Below are 25718 nucleotides of genomic sequence, written 5' to 3'. Positions count from 1 at the left end.
TGCATACTTCAATATAGTGGAAATATTGAATATTGAATGCCAAAAGTACTTATTGGTTTATTTGTTTGCATGGGTTATTAGAGTTAAAGAATTTTAAACTTATTAGAAGAGATAATAACAATAACTACGATGCAACGCTATCAAAAAAAAAAAAAAAAAGAGGAAGACCGCCAAGTCACTGAACCAAATCAGATAATAGAAAGGAAACTTCATCGTCATCTAATGTTAGACTTATAACATAATACAATACATATGCCAAAAAGATCTCCCCTGAATCATCTACTGCAGATACTGGACTAAACCCGGAAACAACATTTCAAAGTTCACAATGTTCAGGTGAGACAATTGAACCTTTTTCTTCTTCATCAGATAATCTGAAAAGTTCATCTGGCATATCAACTACAGCATTATGGAATAAAATTTCTGAATTAATTAATATGTCAAATACTCAATCAAATGACTTCTATCAAAGAAGAACTGGACCTGATTTGTAATAGTGTTCAAGAAACTAAAGAACAAAATAAAAAAAATGAACTCTCAAATTACTAATCTTGAACAACAAATCGCTAATCTGAAAATGGAAAATGAAAAAATGCAATATCAAATGGATTATCTGGTAAATGAACAACATCCTAATAATATAATTTTATATAGATATCCTAGTAAAATAAGTCCCACCAAATTAGAAATTTATAATTTGGTTAATTTAACATTAAAACTACAAGAAATCACTCTGGACGATTTTATAGTGGTAATTCCAATGACTAAATCAGAATATCCAACTTTTAAGTTAATTTTTAAAAATACTAAGATTCGAGATTATGTATATTTGAGTTTTATTAAAATGAAACAGCAAAACTTACCGAATGAATGGAAAGATACTCAAATTGCACAGGACCTTACCAAGAGATCTACACTACGACAAAACAATTACTTCCTTTTTTATATGAACTAAGAAAAGAAGGTCAAAATCCTAAACTTTGCAGTGACTGCATATTATTGGTTCAATACTCCTTGACTTATAGCTATGTTTTGAAGGGACTGGTATTTACTGATTCCTTTAAACCTTTTTCTATATCTAAAACTAAACCACAATGACTTATGGTCAATCAAAATTATTTTCTTCAAGATTCATATGCTATGGTTACTCAACTGATGAGCTCTTTATTGGATGTATATGTTATGGACAAAGTGATTAATATGGGCATTATGAATAATGCCTGGGCATTATGAATAATGACCAACAAAATTGGGCATCGTAATAAATTTCAATAATTTATCAAATTGACTGATCATTATGAATACTGCTACCACCTAGTCAGGCAAAGTGGTGATAATAAGTTGAGGAGTGATCATCCGGCATACGTTAGCCAATCAAAACTTAAATCTTACTTGCTCACGCATATTGCATTTAGTACCGAACTTTAAATTTAAATTTATGTGACCAGTAGTTAATCTTTCTTCTTTGACAAAAGTAACGATCATGAAGGAATCATTAAGTGATATGAATAATCGCTTCAACAACCGATTAAACGAGTTAAAAACCAAAAGGGCTGAAGAAGTAGCATATGGTCTTTTAGATATTTTTACAATTTTCGGTGCACCAAGTATTCTACAAAGCGATAATGGCAGAGAATTCGCCAATAATATCATCAAACAAATGTGTAATATGCGGTCCGAGTTAAAAATGGTGCATGGAAAGCCCAGGCACTCACAAAGTCAGGGTTCAGTAGAAAGATGTAATCAAGACGTAGAAAATATGCTTAGTTCTTGGTTGGAGATTAACAATACTAACAAATGGTCGGAAGGATTACGTTTTGTACTACTGATTAAAAATTGAGCACATCATACTGGTATAAACTGCAGCCCTATGAGGCCAAGTTTGGAGCAAAGTTAAAAGTTGGACTAAAGAATTTTATATCCAACAAATCGTTGTTCAACGTTAATACAGAAGAGGATCTACAGAGACATTTTAAAACTATCAACGAAGTAAGTCAAAGTTGCTCAAACTCTGAAAGTCCGGGTACCGTCCAAGAAAACATTATGAAATATTATCTGATAATGCCACCCTTACATAGCAATATAACTGATGAAGTTCAAAGATCTACATCGTCTTCACATGAAAAAAAATCTAAACCAGGATGTTATTAGTATTACAGAATTGGTGAATGAAGAAGAAACAGTCCAAACAATTGATTCAAAAAAAGAAGAAAAAAATAAGAAGTGTGTCTAAAACAAGGGCTTTGTTTAATCTTAAAAAGCAAGCAGAAAAAATGATTAATACATCAAATTCCAAATACACAGCAGCTATTGTTGGTGATACAGTAAGGATCCGTGTACCTGATGAAGATCAAGCCCGCAGTGATGGAAAAAATATTTTAGGTGTCGTTGTTGCGGTTAAAGATAAAAACCTTTACAAACTGGGTACCAAACATGGCATATTAAATCTATTATATTCCAGAAACCAATTTACTGTTTGTAAAGAAAACTTTATTTCTGTTGGAGATGTACCGGGTGCAGAAATTTCGCTTAGAGAATGTGCAAGAATGTCATCAATTCCTGATGGCCACAACTATAGTTAATGCTGCTGAAAAATTGGTTGAAAATCTAATAGATGCAAATGCTACCAAAGAAAAAAAAATTATGTAATTCCAAATGTCATGAAAATGTTAATTGCTCAAATAAATAAACTAAAAAGCATTTAATTTTTTATATAATTTATACCAAAAATTGTTAATAATACTTTTCGTTAATATTAGTTTAATTAATATAGTTAATAGTACTTTGATATAATTTACAAAAAATAAATATTTATAAATGAAATAAGTGGAGTTTTTTTTAATCAAATTTAAAATTCTGTACTAAACGCTGTACGATACGCACACGCAACTCAGCGTGCCGATTGGCTAGCGTATGTCAGATGATCACTCCTCAACTTATTATCATCACTTTGCCTGACTAGGTGATAGCAGTATTCATAATGATCGGTCAATTTGATAAATTAATCAATATTTATCACACTGCCCGCCCTATTTGGTCATTATGAATAATGCCCAATTAATCACTTTGTCCATAACATATATAATAAAACAAAGTTTACATCATAAAGTTTACAATCAGAAAGACTTCCATTTTGTAATTATTAATTGGAACTGTCAAGGTCTTTTGCGGAAAATTTTTACTAGCAAATTTATATTTTTGTTGGAAAACTCAGATATACTTGCCATTACAGAAATGTGGATGACCTTATTTTCCAACTCACAGATTAAAGATAATGAAAATTATTATATCGTTACACAATTGACTCAAAAACCAACAGGACCGGGTCGTCCTTTTGGTGGACTAAATTTATTTATAAAAAAAATTGGGAGAAATTATATTCATCCAGAAAAGTAATAATTATATAATTGTGCACCTATTAATTAATAAATAAGAAATAGTTAACTTAAAAAATAAAATTTTAGTACTAACATTGACATATGTTCCTCCAGAGCAACAGCAAATATTATATGAAATATTTTGTCAATATGAAAATTTGAAAAATACCTTTCCTTATGTTATTATTATTGATGACTTAAATGCTCGCATTGCACAGTCTATGGATTTGCAATATAAAGGACTGAACACAAAAATCCAAAACATTCATAAATCCAAGGATGTTAAACAGAATAAAATGGGAAATTATCTTCTAAAACTAACGACACAGGCTCAATTATATATTCTTAATGGATTATCCATCTGATTTTACTTGTGTAACTACATCTGGTAGCTCAACAATTGACTTGATAATATGTTCGGAACTTCTGGTAGACTTATGTTCAGAAATTCAAGTCTTAAACTGTGACTCATCAGACCATTTCCCTGTTAGATCTTACTTCGGGTCGAATGATAATTATCATAGCAATTATATAAAAAGTAACTATCAGATAACCGATTATTACTATCAACGATTTCAAGTGCAAATTAGTGATAGGATGAGTTGTTTATTGGATGAGGATATTACAGAGGGTATTGAAAAATATACTAAGTTTGAAAATATAATAAAGGAATTTGTTAAAACACATAAGATTAGAAATTCGAAATTTCAAGGCCCAAAAAACCCATGGTATGATCTGGACTGTATTAATTTAAAAAAGAAAAAACCAAAGCATTACATCTGTTTAGAAAATCATCTACAACTACTGCTTTCAAACAATATCATCGAATTAAAAATATGTACTACAATTTATTAAAAACAAAAAAATCAAATTACTTTAAAAAAATACAACAAAAAATTATAGAAAATAAATCTTATGACTTTCTATGGTCTACAATAAAGAAATTATGATGCTCGAATTTTGAACAAACAGTTCAAATAGATTTTTCCAATTGGGCTTGTTTCTTTAATAGATTTACAGAAATTATTATTCCTCCAATGACTGGTATAATCAATCCCTTCAATGTAATATTTGACATACCAATTACTGCTGAAGAGCTCAATATATCAATTCAAAACTTAAAACCGAAAACAGATCCTGGTATGGATCAAATTACTACTAAATTTATTAAACTTCTGCCACCAACAGGTAAACAGATTCTCCTTGGTCTTTTCAACTTTTTTTTATAACAACTCAATATATCCATATACATGGAAGACAGCAAAAATTCTTATGTTTTATAAAAAGGAAATCCGAACAGATCCAAAAAATTACAGTCCTATTGCTCTACTATCTGTATTTAAAAAAGTGTTTTACATCAATACTTACTACACGATTTCAAATTTGGTCCTCTGAGAAGGGCTTAAATTTGCAATTCCAATATGCATTCACTAAATCAAAAGGTACAGAGCTGGCTATTTTTCTACTGACTTTAATTATTCAATTATATCTTAAAAAAACATAGAAAAATTTTTTCAGCTTTTATTGATATTTCCAAAGCATATGATTCTGTACATGTTCCCACTCTAGTTAATAAACTAAAAAAGAAAGGGGCTGGAACTAAATTTTGCAATTCAATTGAAAGTTTATTTTCAACATATACAGTCAATATATCCCAAAATAATCATATATATCCGGATTTAAAAATATATCAAGGAATTCAAGGCAAACCTGTCACCTTATATCTGTTTAACTTCTACATTAGTGAGATTAATAATTTGTTTACAAATGAAAATGAAGGAATCTATATTGATGGTCACACTTTTCATCATATACTATACGCTGACAATCTTGTATCAATACTATTATCCCCAACCCGCATTATACTGCAATGTAAAATCAATGTACTTAATGAATATTTAAAATCCATTTATTTATCAATAAACATTGAAAAATCAAAAATTCTTATTTTCAGAAATAATGTGAAAATATCCAATCAAGAAAAAGGTTTCTATCTAAATAACCAACCAATTGAAGTAGTAAATCAAATGAAATATTTGGGAATTAATTTTAACTGGAACAGTCAATTTCAGTTCCATCTAAACCAACTTAATAATAAAATTAATCAACTCATAAATATTATCTAGCTATCGTCATAATTAAGAATTTCAAATCTAAAAATTCATTTGAAAATGTTCCATTCACTTATAGTTCCAGTATTCTTTTATGCCAGTCCTATATGGGCTTTATCAAGAATTGGAAAAGAAGTATCACATTATTTTTTTGAGCAAATTACTTCATATTGAACATACGGTGCCTGGTTATGCAATTAGATCAGAAACTAACCGATATCAACTTTTTCCTTTTTTTTGAAGCGATTACTCAAATTTTATTTTCGTATGTTGAATACAAATGATGATAATATTAAATTTCTATTTCAGTTAATGAGCAACCAAAATAAAAATTCATCTACTATAAAGGCTACATGGTATCAAAAATTTAAAAAAAACTATTCAGTCTTTTGAAATTTCTATATTGCTCCTCAACTCAACTGAAGACAATTGTAAATATGCATATTCTTTAATGATGAATGCTGCTTTATCTCAATCAATTGTTAAAGATCAAGATTCCATTTTAAACTCGACTTATCATTATTGGTACCTGAATATGTTACACTTTCCGTCAAATTCGAATATTGTTATGTCAAATACCAAATTAAATATTAAGCGTACGCTAATTCAAATTCAACTTAATTATAATTCGTTACCGATTGGTAACATCTACATTGACTTCTCAAAGAAATGTTATTGGTGTAAAGCTGAATCTTTTAATATATATCATATTCTCATCGTATGTCCAACTATCGAAAGAACGCAACGTAAATTTAAAATTAAAGAAATATTTGATGCTAATCAAAAAATTTTTGATCTAATCTTGACAATATACCAATATGAAAGATGTATAAGATTCGTAATTTTATATTTATATTTTAAATAAGCTGAATAATGGTCTTGATTATTGAATAGTAAATATGTTATGTAACATTAATCTAATGCAGTGGTTCCCAATTAGTTTTTCCTGCGTACCACTTCAAGAAAGAGCTCAAACTCGCGTACCCCTTATAGCAGAAATTCATATTAAGCCATACTAATATAAATTTGAAGGTAATTATGTCTGTCTGTCACCTTTTCACGTCTAAACCACTGAACAGGTTTTAATAAAATTTGGCACAGAGATAGCTTACATGTTGGAGATGAACATGGGCTACATTTTACTGCGAGAAAATATCTTATTCCCATGAGAAAATTCCATATAATGCGGGTGAAGCCGTGGGTAGACAGCTAGTGATAAATAAAATAAGTTTTTTTTTTTTACATTTATTAACTTTAAAATACAATTTTAATAATAATGAAAATAACATAAGGTTATTTAATTTTGATTGTTACAAATGTGCACGATTTTCTTTGCACAACTTTGTAAAATCTGGTTGCTTTTTGATCAGCTTTAGTCTCGAGTCATCTTCGAGTTGAAGTCAGTTACGATGTTTAGTTTTCATGTTTGTCGTGGTCGAAAATCCGCTCTCACAGAGGTACGTTGTGCAAAATGGCGGTAAATATTTTATTGCCGCTTCGCTGACATGATAATAATATAATTGTACAATTAACACAATTTGTGTTAATTGTACAATTTTTGTTTCTTGTGTAAGAATTTCATTTAGGTATTGTCACAAATGCATTTTTTAAATGAAATTTCAAGATTATTTTTAGTTATAAATAAACAAATTTGTGCATTTGACATCATTTTGTAAATTGCCAAATTTTTGATGGTCCATCCATTATTTTTTTGATTGCTTCATCTCATGCATTTTAATTTTAAATCAACCGATTTTAGATTGCCTCGCGTACCCCTTCACACAATTTCCTGGGGTACGCGAAATTGGGAACCACTGATCTAATGTAACAAAATTTAAATAAATATCCTTGTTAGTTTTGTTAATACCCCCCTGTAACAAGATTATCTATTACAATAAAATGATTGAATAATATTTGACAAGCAATATATATATATATATAACAAAATAAAAAATTATTATTAAGTTACATTTTAAATTAAATCATATAATTGCTATCTTATGATGACAGACTATAAAATGCAAAATATTCATTTGAATATATTTTCAATACATTCATTTATATAATCAATGTATAAATGTAGAATTCACAAATTACATAAACTGATTTATATATTTTGTGAATTCTATTCTTCTCTAAGTAACTTTTAAGGCTTTAAAATTGTTGTTATTCAGTCTTGTATTTCAAGATGTTCTATGATTCAGCTTTTAAAAACGACTAAGGTATCTTATTTTATAGCCTTCATCTTATCACTTAATCACCTTATGTAGAGCTTATAACTTTGCAACTAATTTTATGATTAACTCTAATTAATTACTAACTCTAATCTTAACTAATAATCAAGTTGTCTGATTTTTTTTTAATTTTATATTTACATTATATGAATTACATTTACTGAATTGGCATCATCATCTAAAATCTCACCATTTTCATCATTTTTTCTTTTATATTGGCACTCATTCAATTTTACATTTATTTATTATAAATTTATGTGTAAGTAACAGACAGGATATAAAATAATAATAGTGTGAGATAAGCAGGGGATCAGGGGTTCCTTCTGACCACTTAATCTGCACAGGCTGGTAAAAGCCGATCTCAAGGTCGTTGAATGGCTAGGAGAGCAAATTGAGTCAGGAGTGCATCGGTAAGTTGGCAGAGGTCCGTGGACAAACAAAAGACAGGTTTTACAATAACAAAATATAAAATTTATTATAAACTAAATCTAGAAGATACAGATCTATAAATGGATAAATGCGGTTACAAATGCGAACAACAAATTCTTACAAAATGTGTGCTTGACCTAAGTTCCCTATTCTAATGCATTTTATGCAGAGATAGAGTTTACAAGTTTCAGCCCCCTTTTTAAAATACATCTCAGGTGTATTGGAGAGTCGATGTGGAGAACTTCATTCATCTGGATGGGTCGTTGTCGTGGATGGGTTTCCAACCGGTGTCTTCTCCTCTTCTTGGTCCAGTCAGGGTTATGGAGGTCCAAAAGATGAAAATGCACATAACTACCAATTGACATCCTGATTAATCGCTCCCCCAAGCTTCTGGTGACTTTCTCTTTTATCCCCTTGTCGTGAGAAAAAGCATCACTTGTTTGTCCAATGTTGACGATTATGGTGCCAAGTTGACACTTATGAGTTCCTTTTCCCATCGGATTGTTATGACTAATTGTAACCTCTGATCTAATTCTTTCCGGGATTGTTTTGCTGTCAAATTTGTTTACAAATTCCTCGACAAATCCAAATTTCAGACAAATGTGTAAAATCGCAGATCTCACAATAGTAAACCAGTCCCTTTGGATTACAGAGTCCTATTATAGGGTAATTTTTGATAACTTTTACATGTTTTATGTTTTAATTGACAATGGTACATCAAGAACAAGAAATGCAAGCAAACATATAAATAGGTGCAACTGTTGTTATCACACTTGTTTACAACTACTGTATATGCTTTGATGGATATATGTCAAAACCACTCCCCAGGAATTACAGTGTATGCAAGCAGACATCTGAAGCTGCATTACAAGATGTCTTTAGAATAGTTAGATGTTCAAAGTACTGAGATACTGTTGTAATATAAGACAAACTTATTTTACTAGTACTTTTTACTAATTCTGTGCAAGTATTTTTTATTATATTGCTAAAATTTTAATTATAAACACACATTAAAAAATTTGTTACTTACCAATTTTTTGAAAATATAATGCAGTGACGGTTGCTTTCAATAATCCAGTTTCATTTAGCCCTTTATTTTTCATATCTTGACAGAATTCAATTATTTTATGAACAGGCTAATAAAAAAAATTTATTAAATTTTATATTTGGATTTTTAAATTTTATTAAATATTTAATTACTTTATCATAAGCATATGATTATTATACCAAATAAATTGTTAAAAATTTTACGTAATGTATTCGATATAAACCAATCTATAATCTCTTGGCTACACAATGATCCCTATTTTCTATTATTTGAAATAAGAAAAATTATAATATAATCCAAAACATTAACAATTTCTTAAAATGTAACTAAAACACAACAAAATACCTACATATAAGTAGGTATTTTGTTGTGTTTTAGTTATTATGTTGTTGTGTTTTAGTTATTATTATGATGTGGCAAAGTAAAAAAGAAATTTGGTAGAAAAAAAATCTAGACAAAAATTTAAAACCAAGAAAAAACAAGAAATAAATTGCTACACATCTAAAATAATTTCTCTGATATTTCTGTAAACTGTAGAATTGACTGACTATTGTTAACAAGTTCTCAAAAATATAATTAGACTTTCTGTTCCATGGGATATTGATATGATGATGTGATGCCTCTCCCAGTACCAACAATATCCAAGATTTGATCTTATTTGTTGATATTCAGCACATTTTTCAAAACATCTAAACATAATTTTGATACATTCTAAAATTCTTGACAGAGTAACTTAAGACTTTTTCCACACATCATTTCTTAAAACTGCAGTACTAATGCAAAAGTATTCCTTATAGGCCCCAAATATGCTGCAACATTTTGGGAATTAAAGTTGATTGTTGATAAAAGTTGGATATGCAATTTGCTGTCATATGCAAAAATTATAAAATACTATATACAATTTAGACAGCATTCTATCTGGATAGAAACATTTTTATATCCAGGTATTGCAATTTCACAATTATACTTATTATGGCAACATGCATGCTTTCAACTCAAATTCAAAAATAAAATGCAGCAATGATAATTATAATTGGAATAAACATCTGAGACTTTTATATATATAAACGTTACAAATCTTCTGAAACCATGGTTTCTTAATTTCTATGATTCACAAACACAAGTTGTGCTACTATTTTAACACTTGGTGGTTTTCCATCTTTATTTAGTTGATATAAGTACAGTTACATGTTTCGGGCACTGCCCCTCTTCAGTCAACATGAGCTCTTTTATCCAACTTAGAAAGAATACAGGTATATATAAGATAAAAGAGCTCATGTTGACCGAAGAGGGGCAGTGCCCGAAACATGTAATCGTACTCATATCAACTAAATAAAGATGGAAAACTGCCAAGTGTTAAAATAGTAGCACAACTTACGTTTGTGAATCATAATATATAAACGTCTTAAGATGTTTTTCCATGACTGACGAGAAGAAAAATGATGAAATTTCTGGTTTACAAATTTTACATATATAATCTTTATATTTTGCATCATCTGCAGTATATCATTAAAATTTTTTTACATTTAAATACAGAAGAAATTTTTACAAAATTTACTGTAAGATTATAATTTTTTTTAGTGACAGACTATCATAAACCCTGAGTTAATGAACTGGGGTTTTTCGACATCCCAAATTTTTTAAAAATTGATTCATAGATTTTGCAACTAATATTCATGACTTTGCGTATAGAGCATGCTCAAAAACTGTTACAGTATTTCGTCAACTCCTGCGAGAGGAACACATTTCTTCACTTTGGTGGTAGAGAAAAAACTTAGTGCATTAGTTCGTGCTCGTCCTCATAATGTATTCAAGGAAAGGCAACAACTGAAAGAACCTGCCCAAAATGCACAGTTTCCTACTGATTTCTGGTGTCTCTTTATCACTCCTAGTATATTGCATTGAGTGCAAAAGTACAATAACTGCTGATGAATCAGAGTGACTAGAATGCTTGAAAAAAAGCAATTTGTATTTCTATTATTGAATTTATAAAAAGACTAGCTGTTACCCGCAACTTTGCCCACGATGGTTTTGCAAGCAAACCCCATTTATATTCAGTGTTTCAACAACCATAGTAATTTTTATATAACACCTACCTCTGAGAATGATGAGAATTGCTGAGAATCAAATGAACTGTTTTCAATTTGATCAATTTTCCGGAACGTTTACAATCGTTCTATAATCAAACCAATATGCAATAACAAATTTGAATTTAAAACAATTTGAACATTTAGTTAAAAAATCGAAATGTATGAAAATATTTATAACAATGTCTGAAATATTATCAATTTAATACACCTAAGTACTCAATGAAGACTAAACATAGTTGAAAACAAAAATTGCATCTAAAACAGTACAGTAAAATACATTTTTCCAGTTAAGACTTAATGCTCTCCCTTCCCCACTGGGGAATTTCAATAAATCCCTTTTTAGTGTGCATTCTCATGGCATACCCTAACTGTGTACCAAATTTCACCTCTTTAGGTTCAGTGGTTTGCTCTGGGCGATGATGAATCAGTGACTTAGTCAGTCGATCAGTCAGGACAAGTAATTTTATATATTTAGATTTAGTGTAATGAATTTTGATAAATGTTGTTTTCTATTGTCTTGATGCATTTATGTACTAATATATTATATAATCATACTTAAATATGATCATATGTGTAATGATGCATGCCTTTACCAAATAAATAAATAAAACTTCATACATTTTTACTTACATGCTTCATTTAACAAAAATATAAGTTGGGGTGGTCAAACACCCCACAGCACTAACAAAAANTTGATATAATTTACAAAAAATAAATATTTATAAATGAAATAAGTGGAGTTTTTTTTAATCAAATTTAAAATTCTGTACTAAACGCTGTACGATACGCACACGCAACTCAGCGTGCCGATTGGCTAGCGTATGTCAGATGATCACTCCTCAACTTATTATCATCACTTTGCCTGACTAGGTGATAGCAGTATTCATAATGATCGGTCAATTTGATAAATTAATCAATATTTATCACACTGCCCGCCCTATTTGGTCATTATGAATAATGCCCAATTAATCACTTTGTCCATAACATATATAATAAAACAAAGTTTACATCATAAAGTTTACAATCAGAAAGACTTCCATTTTGTAATTATTAATTGGAACTGTCAAGGTCTTTTGCGGAAAATTTTTACTAGCAAATTTATATTTTTGTTGGAAAACTCAGATATACTTGCCATTACAGAAATGTGGATGACCTTATTTTCCAACTCACAGATTAAAGATAATGAAAATTATTATATCGTTACACAATTGACTCAAAAACCAACAGGACCGGGTCGTCCTTTTGGTGGACTAAATTTATTTATAAAAAAAATTGGGAGAAATTATATTCATCCAGAAAAGTAATAATTATATAATTGTGCACCTATTAATTAATAAATAAGAAATAGTTAACTTAAAAAATAAAATTTTAGTACTAACATTGACATATGTTCCTCCAGAGCAACAGCAAATATTATATGAAATATTTTGTCAATATGAAAATTTGAAAAATACCTTTCCTTATGTTATTATTATTGATGACTTAAATGCTCGCATTGCACAGTCTATGGATTTGCAATATAAAGGACTGAACACAAAAATCCAAAACATTCATAAATCCAAGGATGTTAAACAGAATAAAATGGGAAATTATCTTCTAAAACTAACGACACAGGCTCAATTATATATTCTTAATGGATTATCCATCTGATTTTACTTGTGTAACTACATCTGGTAGCTCAACAATTGACTTGATAATATGTTCGGAACTTCTGGTAGACTTATGTTCAGAAATTCAAGTCTTAAACTGTGACTCATCAGACCATTTCCCTGTTAGATCTTACTTCGGGTCGAATGATAATTATCATAGCAATTATATAAAAAGTAACTATCAGATAACCGATTATTACTATCAACGATTTCAAGTGCAAATTAGTGATAGGATGAGTTGTTTATTGGATGAGGATATTACAGAGGGTATTGAAAAATATACTAAGTTTGAAAATATAATAAAGGAATTTGTTAAAACACATAAGATTAGAAATTCGAAATTTCAAGGCCCAAAAAACCCATGGTATGATCTGGACTGTATTAATTTAAAAAAGAAAAAACCAAAGCATTACATCTGTTTAGAAAATCATCTACAACTACTGCTTTCAAACAATATCATCGAATTAAAAATATGTACTACAATTTATTAAAAACAAAAAAATCAAATTACTTTAAAAAAATACAACAAAAAATTATAGAAAATAAATCTTATGACTTTCTATGGTCTACAATAAAGAAATTATGATGCTCGAATTTTGAACAAACAGTTCAAATAGATTTTTCCAATTGGGCTTGTTTCTTTAATAGATTTACAGAAATTATTATTCCTCCAATGACTGGTATAATCAATCCCTTCAATGTAATATTTGACATACCAATTACTGCTGAAGAGCTCAATATATCAATTCAAAACTTAAAACCGAAAACAGATCCTGGTATGGATCAAATTACTACTAAATTTATTAAACTTCTGCCACCAACAGGTAAACAGATTCTCCTTGGTCTTTTCAACTTTTTTTTATAACAACTCAATATATCCATATACATGGAAGACAGCAAAAATTCTTATGTTTTATAAAAAGGAAATCCGAACAGATCCAAAAAATTACAGTCCTATTGCTCTACTATCTGTATTTAAAAAAGTGTTTTACATCAATACTTACTACACGATTTCAAATTTGGTCCTCTGAGAAGGGCTTAAATTTGCAATTCCAATATGCATTCACTAAATCAAAAGGTACAGAGCTGGCTATTTTTCTACTGACTTTAATTATTCAATTATATCTTAAAAAAACATAGAAAAATTTTTTCAGCTTTTATTGATATTTCCAAAGCATATGATTCTGTACATGTTCCCACTCTAGTTAATAAACTAAAAAAGAAAGGGGCTGGAACTAAATTTTGCAATTCAATTGAAAGTTTATTTTCAACATATACAGTCAATATATCCCAAAATAATCATATATATCCGGATTTAAAAATATATCAAGGAATTCAAGGCAAACCTGTCACCTTATATCTGTTTAACTTCTACATTAGTGAGATTAATAATTTGTTTACAAATGAAAATGAAGGAATCTATATTGATGGTCACACTTTTCATCATATACTATACGCTGACAATCTTGTATCAATACTATTATCCCCAACCCGCATTATACTGCAATGTAAAATCAATGTACTTAATGAATATTTAAAATCCATTTATTTATCAATAAACATTGAAAAATCAAAAATTCTCATATTTAGAAATAATGTGAAAATATCCAATCAAGAAAAAGGTTTCTATCTAAATAACCAACCAATTGAAGTAGTAAATCAAATGAAATATTTGGGAATTAATTTTAACTGGAACAGTCAATTTCAGTTCCATCTAAACCAACTTAATAATAAAATTAATCAACTCATAAATATTATCTAGCTATCGTCATAATTAAGAATTTCAAATCTAAAAATTCATTTGAAAATGTTCCATTCACTTATAGTTCCAGTATTCTTTTATGCCAGTCCTATATGGGCTTTATCAAGAATTGGAAAAGAAGTATCACATTATTTTTTTGAGCAAATTACTTCATATTGAACATACGGTGCCTGGTTATGCAATTAGATCAGAAACTAACCGATATCAACTTTTTCCTTTTTTTTGAAGCGATTACTCAAATTTTATTTTCGTATGTTGAATACAAATGATGATAATATTAAATTTCTATTTCAGTTAATGAGCAACCAAAATAAAAATTCATCTACTATAAAGGCTACATGGTATCAAAAATTTAAAAAAAACTATTCAGTCTTTTGAAATTTCTATATTGCTCCTCAACTCAACTGAAGACAATTGTAAATATGCATATTCTTTAATGATGAATGCTGCTTTATCTCAATCAATTGTTAAAGATCAAGATTCCATTTTAAACTCGACTTATCATTATTGGTACCTGAATATGTTACACTTTCCGTCAAATTCGAATATTGTTATGTCAAATACCAAATTAAATATTAAGCGTACGCTAATTCAAATTCAACTTAATTATAATTCGTTACCGATTGGTAACATCTACATTGACTTCTCAAAGAAATGTTATTGGTGTAAAGCTGAATCTTTTAATATATATCATATTCTCATCGTATGTCCAACTATCGAAAGAACGCAACGTAAATTTAAAATTAAAGAAATATTTGATGCTAATCAAAAAATTTTTGATCTAATCTTGACAATATACCAATATGAAAGATGTATAAGATTCGTAATTTTATATTTATATTTTAAATAAGCTGAATAATGGTCTTGATTATTGAATAGTAAATATGTTATGTAACATTAATCTAATGCAGTGGTTCCCAATTAGTTTTTCCTGCGTACCACTTCAAGAAAGAGCTCAAACTCGCGTACCCCTTATAGCAGAAATTCATATTAAGCCATACTAATATAAATTTGAAGGTAATTATGTCTGTCTGTCACCTTTTCACGTCTAAACCACTGAACAGGTTTTAATAAAATTTGGCACAGAGATAGCTTACATGTTGGAGATGAACATGGGCTACATTTTACTGCGAGAAAATATCTTATTCCCATGAGAAAATTCCATATAATGCGGGTGAAGCCGTGGGTAGACAGCTAGTGATAAATAAAATAAGTTTTTTTTTTTTACATTTATTAACTTTAAAATACAATTTTAATAATAATGAAAATAACATAAGGTTATTTAATTTTGATTGTTACAAATGTGCACGATTTTCTTTGCACAACTTTGTAAAATCTGGTTGCTTTTTGATCAGCTTTAGTCTCGAGTCATCTTCGAGTTGAAGTCAGTTACGATGTTTAGTTTTCATGTTTGTCATGGCCGAAAATCCGCTCTCACAGAGGTACGTTGTGTAAAATGGCAGTGAATATTTTATTGCCACTTCGCTGACATGATAATAATGATAATTGTACAATTAACACAATTTGTGTTAATTGTACAATTTTTGTTTCTTGCGTAAGAATTTCATTTAGGTATTGTCACAAATGCATTTTTTTAATGAAATTTTGAGATTATTTTTAGTTANAAAAAAAAAAAAAAAAAAAAAAAAAAAAAAAAAAAAAAAAAAAAAAAAAAAAAAAAAAAAAAAAAAAAAAAAAAAAAAAAAAAAAAAAAAAAAAAAAAAAAAAAAAAAAAAAAAAAAAAAAAAAAAAAAAAAAAAAAAAAAAAAAAAAAAAAAAAAAAAAAAAAAAAAAAAAAAAAAAAAAAAAAAAAAAAAAAAAAAAAAAAAAAAAAAAAAAAAAAAAAAAAAAAAAAAAAAAAAAAAAAAAAAAAAAAAAAAAAAAAAAAAAAAAAAAAAAAAAAAAAAAAAAAAAAAAAAAAAAAAAAAAAAAAAAAAAAAAAAAAAAAAAAAAAAAAAAAAAAAAAAAAAAAAAAAAAAAAAAAAAAAAAAAAAAAAAAAAAAAAAAAAAAAAAAAAAAAAAAAAAAAAAAAAAAAAAAAAAAAAAAAAAAAAAAAAAAAAAAAAAAAAAAAAAAAAAAAAAAAAAAAAAAAAAAAAAAAAAAAAAAAAAAAAAAAAAAAAAAAAAAAAAAAAAAAAAAAAAAAAAAAAAAAAAAAAAAAAAAAAAAAAAAAAAAAAAAAAAAAAAAAAAAAAAAAAAAAAAAAAAAAAAAAAAAAAAAAAAAAAAAAAAAAAAAAAAAAAAAAAAAAAAAAAAAAAAAAAAAAAAAAAAAAAAAAAAAAAAAAAAAAAAAAAAAAAAAAAAAAAAAAAAAAAAAAAAAAAAAAAAAAAAAAAAAAAAAAAAAAAAAAAAAAAAAAAAAAAAAAAAAAAAAAAAAAAAAAAAAAAAAAAAAAAAAAAAAAAAAAAAAAAAAAAAAAAAAAAAAAAAAAAAAAAAAAAAAAAAAAAAAAAAAAAAAAAAAAAAAAAAAAAAAAAAAAAAAAAAAAAAAAAAAAAAAAAAAAAAAAAAAAAAAAAAAAAAAAAAAAAAAAAAAAAAAAAAAAAAAAAAAAAAAAAAAAAAAAAAAAAAAAAAAAAAAAAAAAAAAAAAAAAAAAAAAAAAAAAAAAAAAAAAAAAAAAAAAAAAAAAAAAAAAAAAAAAAAAAAAAAAAAAAAAAAAAAAAAAAAAAAAAAAAAAAAAAAAAAAAAAAAAAAAAAAAAAAAAAAAAAAAAAAAAAAAAAAAAAAAAAAAAAAAAAAAAAAAAAAAAAAAAAAAAAAAAAAAAAAAAAAAAAAAAAAAAAAAAAAAAAAAAAAAAAAAAAAAAAAAAAAAAAAAAAAAAAAAAAAAAAAAAAAAAAAAAAAAAAAAAAAAAAAAAAAAAAAAAAAAAAAAAAAAAAAAAAAAAAAAAAAATGTCAGTTCACTAACACGGGGTAAGAGAAGACAGTTTTTTTTAATGAAATCACTTCTATAGAACTATAATTATGGCTTTGACAGAAAATTTTTTCAAAGACATATTCTTGTTAGAGTTTATCCACTTGCACAATATATTTTTATTTATTGTTGTTTACTATTATTGTTTACGATTACAAAATTATTGTTTACTATTATTTAGTAAACAATAATGTTATGTGCGTGAATTTATCATTTTAAGTTGTTAATACAGATCTTTGTTATAAATATGAAGGTTGTTTAAAAAAAAAAAAAAAAACTGAACTTTTCCTATGAAAATTTTATTTATGAACAAGTTTATTAGGTCTTATCCTCCTCTAATTATCATTTCCAATGTTTATTCTATGATTGGATCATGATGTTTTCTGGGATAATGCACAGATCTCCTACTGCATTTTCCTTTATCTCCTGTGGTTCAAAAGAGATGTCCTTTCAAGGTTTTCTTCAACTTGGGAAACAAGAAACATTCTGCTTTGGGTGATATCTGGAGAGTAAGGTGGTAGAACACATTGCTTGTCTTGTTTTTTGCCAGATAATTGCAGTTCAGCTGCAAAGCATTGTTATAGCACATCATCAGTGCTCTTCCTGTGCACAGCATCCTTCAAATGCCTTAAAACTTCCAGGTAGAATTTTTTGTAGACTGACTGATCATGGTCTTCAAGATATTTCAAGTTCACTTTGTCAGAAATCCAACATACACTATGCACACATGTTCATTAAAACAATCTTATTTCAAATTCCAATACTATATATTTCTATCTACTTTCTGATTAGCTCAGATTTTTTTCAATTGCCATTGTTTATTCAAAGCTTATCTATCCAAAATAAAAACTTAGACAATTCAAAATTTAAATCATGCAGTCTGCAGCAAATGTTAGACATGCAGCAAAGTTAAAAATTTGCCTTTTTTCTTTTTTAATGGGAAAAGCCTTTTCCAAAAATTCTCAAAAGCAAAGTTGACAGAACTAGTTTCTTTGCATCAGAATCCTAGTTAATTCTTCTATTAACACACAGCTCAGGACTTTGAAAATCAAATTCATTAATTTTCTGACTTTAAATAGTAATAGAAAATTAATGAATTTGATTTTCAAAATTCCAAATGATATTTTAATAGAATTAAACATGATTCCAACATAAAAAAAATTGTTTGGTTCTAGTACTTTTGGTTTTCAGAAAGTTTTCCCATAGAAAAAACATTGCATTTTTAATGCATTTTAATGGCATTGGATTCAGGCTGTGTACACACTAGGCGTTTTGCGTTGTGTTAAATGCGTGTTAGCAGTGTACACACCAGGCATTAGCTCGGCATTAGATGAGCATTTAGTGGAGCATACGCACTGGCTCAGTTTGGAAATGGACGTGAAAGTAATTGCTTGTGTGCCCCTCCGCCATCGTCGCTATAAAAGATGATGGCAGAGGCAAAGAGAATTTTGAATGCACCCGATATTACGAGATAGACTGACACATGGAATGTTTGCGACGTTGCATCCAAAACTAAGACAAAATAAACCCAAGTTTTTTAATTCTTTTAAAATATCTATAAAATCCTTTGACAATGGTTGGTCTCTTTTAGATTTCATCAATAAATAGATCAGTATCGAAATGATCATTCTCCATTTCAGCCAACATATGTCCACTCTACCCGAAAACACGCGATCGAATGTACAGTAACATGGCAGCACATATATCTCAAAGCGCTGGGCTGACGCCCGCAAAACGCGCGATCGAATGTACAGTAACATGGCAGCACATATATCTCAAAGTGCTCGGCTGACGCCCACAAAACACGCATTTTAAGAAAAATCTATACACGCGCGTTTAATGTGCGCTTGGCCAAAAGCATGCGTTTGAGTGTGTATGCCTATGCAGAACTCTTGGTTCGTCAAACACGCGTTTAAAAATGCCTAGTGTGTACACAGCCTAAGACTGATTGCATATGCTTTGGTTATGCATGTGCGCATAACCAAAGCATATGCAATCAGTCTTAATCCAATAATTATTCTAATCTAATTATATCAAATAAATATTTCAAGATTGTTTTATTTAATACAATAATAACTAATAGTAATTTTTGAGTTTTTTTATGTTAAATAAACAGTAATATTTTTATGCTTACCCTTTCAGCCCGAACAAGCTGTCTTATAAAAAACTGTCCAATTTGAGATTTGGAGTCAGGAGATACTACTGGTTGAGACATGCTAAAAAGAAGTTTGTAACCAACATCTTCTAATTCTTTATTTACTAATTCCAATATAGTATTAATACAATCTTGATTATATCCAGCAACTTTTTTAATTTTTACCAGAATCTAAAAAGATTTTATTTTAATTCATAAATTATAATTATAATTAATATAATTATATTTATATTAATGTAAGATTGCGATTCGGGGGTGATAGGGGACTTGAAACCCACTTCACGTCACCTGTGTAAGGTAGCCGTCTCCTAAGTGGGAGACATTAATCCCGCATCAGGATGAACCTAAGGGTTGTATGTATGTGGGCCGTGACGGAGGAGACNTTACAAAAACTTACACCTTTATAAATCCATCAATAAAATTTAATAAAATAAGAATGTTTTCGATCAGTTTAACTGATCTTCCTCACTTACAGAAAACAATAAATTTAATGGAACAATAAAATAACATAAATACAAATTTAAAAGAATAAGAATTTGAATTTAAGGACATTATCTTAAAAATAATAAAAATACATGAATGAATAAATAAATAAATTCAACAAGTATATAAAATTAATAAAAATAGAAATAAATGAATAAATATCCGTTAATAAAGCAACAAAATAATTAAACTTTGTAAATGGAATGCCATGCATTAGACAGGTTGTCCACACTGATTTTTTTTATGAGTCTTATAAATTTCTAATTTTTCTAGATATCCTATAGCAGGGATGGCCAACACATAGACCATGGTCGACCGCAAAGGTTTTGAAAGTATCCCACGAAGCTAAAGTTGAATAATTTGCTTTCACTTAAATTAATGTTTAAAAATCTTAATTCAATAATTTATTCTTACAATAATAAACTGTCTGTGCAACGTACCCATACTGTTTGTATTTATCCTGACGAACAATGCAAATGAATGTTAACATATGTGCATATAAAAATCCTAAAATTGTTTGCCCATATTCATAGTCGTTTGCAGACTATATTTTACCAAAAAAGTAGCCTTTAAGGGATAAATGTTTGGCCACACCTGTCCTATAGTATGTATATTAGATGTGGGTCTGATGGTTTTTGCTTGCTCCTAGTTTACTTGTATGTCTTGATGTTGTGAGTAAGCTACCAGTGTCGTCTTATTGAGATTTTTTCAATTGTGTACTTATGTCGTCCTGAGTTGTCGTCTTAACCACGTAGACCAGTTTTGATTCAAAATGTTGGTCTTTTATCAGGATGGAATAAAACCCCAAGGACAAATTGCAGTTCTCGGAGTTTTATTCCATATCATATCATTTCCATTTGTACATATCATTAGAAAAACTCAATTCAAAAAATTTTATCATTTAACCTTAACATGTTAATCATGATGATATATTTTGAATGAAAAATGCTCATGACAGTAATTCCAATCATGACACTGCTTAATATCTATGTACAGTACATAATTTTTTTTAACAAAAAGTGAAGTAAATTGAGTAAATCTGTAGGACTTAAATGCTTAATAAAATTTTTAGTTTTTATTATGTGAGATCCCAATCATTACTGTGAGAAAAGGGTCACATTAGACATAAACAGCACCACTTTTCTGTCAACAATGGTAACTCAATATGCAAATATAAGACATATTCCTGTGAGAAGACAAATTAACTGTCACTTGCATCATATGAAATTATTCAGGGGATTTGATGAGCATGAACTCATCACTCAAATGGTCTGATGGACTGAAGTAAAAAGTTTAGGGATCTTTACAGGTGCCAGAATAATATGTTCAGAGATTTTTAGATTTGATAAAAACAGAGTTTGTAAAGTTTTTACTAGTATGTACAGAGTAGAACAACAAAAATTAGACATTTCCAGAGAATGATGAGGAAAGACACTGACAGGCCAATTGACAACTCATCTATCTGCCAATAACTGCAAGCACAAGTGACGTATAACTCTCTCTCTGCACCATGATAATGAAGAATGTGTAAAACAATACTTTTAATTATTTTTAATAAACAAGGCTTTCTTTTTATTAATGTGAGGTTTGCTGCTCTGTCATCACAAGATGATCAATGTATAGATTTATTCTACACCTTAAAAATTCCCTAAGATTCTCTGAATTTTTATACAAGTATAAAATTCTGAGAATTTGTATTTTCCTGTGTTTTAATAATATTTAATGCAAATTTTACCTCATCAATATGTTCTGAATGTCCATTCACTGCAAGTGCAGTTATAATTTGCAAATAATTTTTATCCATGAGAAACACATCATAACATTGGGCATCCATTAGAATGTCATTGATTCCTTTAATATCACCATTTTTTGCATATCCACATGCTAATGCTGTGTAAGTGTCTGCAGTTGGTTCAAGTTGAGCATTTCTAAATTAGAAAAATTTGCACTTTAATATTAGCACAATAATATTTAAATTTAAAATTATTATTGTAATTATTTATCACCATTTTAATTACTACAGTAGAAGTTCATTAATACAGCATCTACAGGATAAAAGAGGTATTGGATTACTGAAAATGCCAGATTACCATGTCTTTTTGCATTTTCACAAAATTCACTGTTATATATGATCAGAATGTTGCAAATATTACTGTAAATTTGTACCAGTACACACTACTGTATGCTTCCAATTCTTTTATGCATGCTCTTAAAAAGTCTGATGATGATATAGTGCCTGACTATACTGATTGAAATTGATTGAAAAACTTGCAAAAACAGTAACAGACACATTATTGCCCAGGATCTTTACAAAATGTCTAAACAAATTCTGATTCACAAAATACAGAGAATGCAAGATCATCATCAGACAATTCCAAATTACTGGCTACTTTTCAGAGCATGCCAAATTAATGAACTTCTACTGTACGTAGAAAACATAATTTACAGTAAGAAATTAATACCACTGTTTCGTTTTAACTACATAAATTAAAGTAAATGAATATTCTTCAGTCTAGTTAAAATTTTTTATATTACTTATTTCATTCTACATTTAAATCAGCTATTAATGAAAAACTGTAAAATCATTTTTTCTTAAAACCAATAAAATAATGCCAATAAAATTATCATCATCAGTTATTGTGTATTATAATAATATTTTTATTTAATTATATAATATAAATGATATATAAAGATTCTGTAAAAACTTACTTCATAATATCTAAAATTCCTTTTGCATTTTCCATATTACTGAAAAATAATTCAAATTTAAAACAAAAAATATTTCACAATTTTTAAAATATATTATAATACCTACCCTGATTTTACATATCCCATTACAAGGAAATTAAAGACAGTTTCATTAATAGTTAACTCCTTTGACTTCATAAATTCAAGTATTTTGCTATAAAAAATAAAATCAAAAATGTTTTAAAGTTATCTTAACTTAAACTATTTCAAACAAGAGAAGAACAAATTATCACACAGGTGTTAATTATGTATAAATATCGCTATATTTGCAAGCGCTTTCGACATGCTATAAAACATCATCCTCAGGCATATGCAATATCAAATAAAATTTTTTCAAACAAAGACTTTGAATTAAAACTAATGGCATTAGTCCTTTAGAACAAAGCTAAACTTAGAACAACTAAATGTAAAGAATTTAAATTGACACATGTTGACAATGCACATGCACCATAATGCGCTACACAACCATCTCATCTCTCACCTAACGGATCCTGATAATCATGATAGGGACAACACCAGGCGCATCAGAGAAGACATCGAGCACATCTCCACAGCCTGCAAACTCTTTATTCCACAGACCCCTCCTAAGGGCAGGCAGGTGCCGTGGTGGAACTCCACACTTTCAGAACTGAGAANAAACGTCGTACGACGCCAGGAAAATTTAACCTTGAGTAAAACTACATTGTTTACGTCTACCGGCGGTCGTATGGCGCTGTACGGGAATTTCCATTACGACGGCGCGCGCGTCGCATGGCGTTAAACGTGTTAATTTACAAAGCGGCAATAGAGCACGCCATTCTCTATGTTGTCCTGGTTTGGCAAGAGGCGCTAAAGAAACAACATATTCGCCGCAAGCTTGCCTCCACCCAGAGAAAATTCACTTTTAGGATCTGCAAAGCCTACAGAACGGCTCCTTCCAATGCACTTCTTGTCATGGCAGATCTCTCCCCCCATTCACATCCAGGCAAAGCTTTTTAATTGGTATTGGCACTTGACTAGTCCTGGTACCATCCCTGGCAGGATAACACTGCTACCCATAACTACATCTTTGCAGACCTCATTAAAGACAATACTTCGTTGGTCCACAGCATACATAAATATGGTGTGGACAGGACTCTGAAGAGGGCGAACACAGCCACCATCCAGTTGACGATCTCGGCTATATCATCAACTAGGACTTCCATAATGTACAAAACCTTAAGGCAAATTGGACCATTTAACTTGACCAATCTCCCTCCTGCCTACCATGGGTAAAGTTCTGGAGAAGTTAATTAATAATAGACTCATTTGGCACTTGGAAAATGGCAACTATCTTAGTGAACACCAGTTTGGCTTCAGGCCACAAAGGTCTGCTCTGCAAGCTATCAACATGGTAATAAGCAAAATCCACTCTCTCCTTGGAAATAACAAATACATACTGGGAATCAGCTTGGATATTTCTAAGGCCTTTGACAGCACCTGGTGGCCTATTATCCTCAAACATCTCAGAGACATTAACTGCCCAGCTAGCATATATCATCTGATCAAGGATTATCTTACAGACAGAACTGCCATACTACAATATGGTGACTGCCAACACGAAAGAAGAGTGACATGTGGCTGTCCTCAGGGATTGTCTGTCCTCAGGGACGGCCTGTGGCCCCACTCTTTGGAATATTGCTTTTGATACGTTCCTTTGGACAGACTTTGGGCAGGACTCCATCACAGCTTATGCTGATGATGTATTTATTTTAATTGGTGGAAATTCCAGAACTGCTCTTGAGCACAGAGCAGAGCTTGTAATTAAAAACATTTGCATATGGGGTGAAAATAACAAGCTATCCTTCAATGCAGAGAAGACCGAATGCATCATGTTCAACAGCCCTGGTAAAAACAACCTCTACGCACGGGTCCCAACCATCAGAATGTATGGGAAGTCTGTCAAGGTAAAAAAGCATATCACTTACCTGGGCATTACTCTCGACCCCACTCTAACCTGGACCAGCATATTAAACATATAGCTGCTCGCATGGGCCTCATCTTTCATACCTTTGCCAAGTATGCCAAAAATAAATGGGGCCTCTACGACCACATATTTATTCCTACCATCACTTATGCATGTGGCACTTGGGGTCAAGCCGCTCAAAAAAGTCATCCTAGACATGCACCCACCTCTGCCCAACGTAAAGCCCTACTACTCATAACAAAGGCCTGTCACACCACCCCAAATGCAAGCCTTCAGGTGATGGCCCACAAACTGCAATTGAAAAGGTTATTGACTTATACTACAAACAGTGGAATATCAAGTGGGGACAAAACATTCCCTTCCTGCACAATTAATGCCAATGATTTGGAGAAGCCCACTCCCTTTCACCTCACTCATTACCCTGGAGATCTTAACCTGATTAAATTTAATGGGAACTTTAATAACAACTGCAAAGTGTTTACAGATGGCTCCAAAGTTGATAATCATGTTGGAGGCAGCTTTGTGGTATATAGGGACGAAGATGAAATCTTCCACAAACGACTCAGACTTGCCGACCATTGCTCAGTCTTTCAGGCTGAGCTCTTTGCTGTAAATGCCACCATACACTGGTGTGAAAATAATTTCTCTGGCCTTAGTATAAACATTGTCTCTGACAGTCAAGCCATAATCGCCAGCATTAAAAACAAAAAACATCCGCACCACCTAGTTACTGATATTTATTGCACTATTCGTCATTCCACCAATGAATATTTCTTGAA

The 25718-nt window shown here is 29.2% G+C and overlaps 1 protein-coding gene across 1 annotated transcript in view; it reads right to left on the bottom strand.

Moving 5' to 3' along the window:
- The window catches only part of LOC111642279 (leucine-rich PPR motif-containing protein, mitochondrial-like), a 64491-nt gene extending 39978 nt beyond the window's left edge, over window positions 1-24513 (bottom strand). Inside the window, exons 1-8 of the mRNA XM_023388608.1 lie at window positions 24413-24513; window positions 23062-23148; window positions 22956-22994; window positions 21982-22174; window positions 19743-19934; window positions 9182-9287; window positions 8987-9110; window positions 7913-7935 (exon numbers count right to left, since the gene is read on the bottom strand). Of these exons, the coding sequence (XP_023244376.1) occupies window positions 7913-7935; window positions 8987-9110; window positions 9182-9287; window positions 19743-19934; window positions 21982-22174; window positions 22956-22994; window positions 23062-23148; window positions 24413-24513 (865 nt within the window). The remainder of the gene's footprint in view (window positions 1-7912; window positions 7936-8986; window positions 9111-9181; window positions 9288-19742; window positions 19935-21981; window positions 22175-22955; window positions 22995-23061; window positions 23149-24412) is intronic.
- Window positions 24514-25718: the final 1205 nt, after the last annotated feature.

Source organism: Centruroides sculpturatus, unplaced genomic scaffold (genome assembly GCF_000671375.1).
Source record: "Centruroides sculpturatus isolate CEXI.00-Female unplaced genomic scaffold, Cexi_2.0 scaffold1674, whole genome shotgun sequence".
NCBI lineage: Eukaryota > Metazoa > Arthropoda > Arachnida > Scorpiones > Buthidae > Centruroides > Centruroides sculpturatus.
The sequence above is the reverse complement of the archived record's forward strand: the minus strand, read 5'-3'. Positions and strand labels throughout refer to the sequence as shown.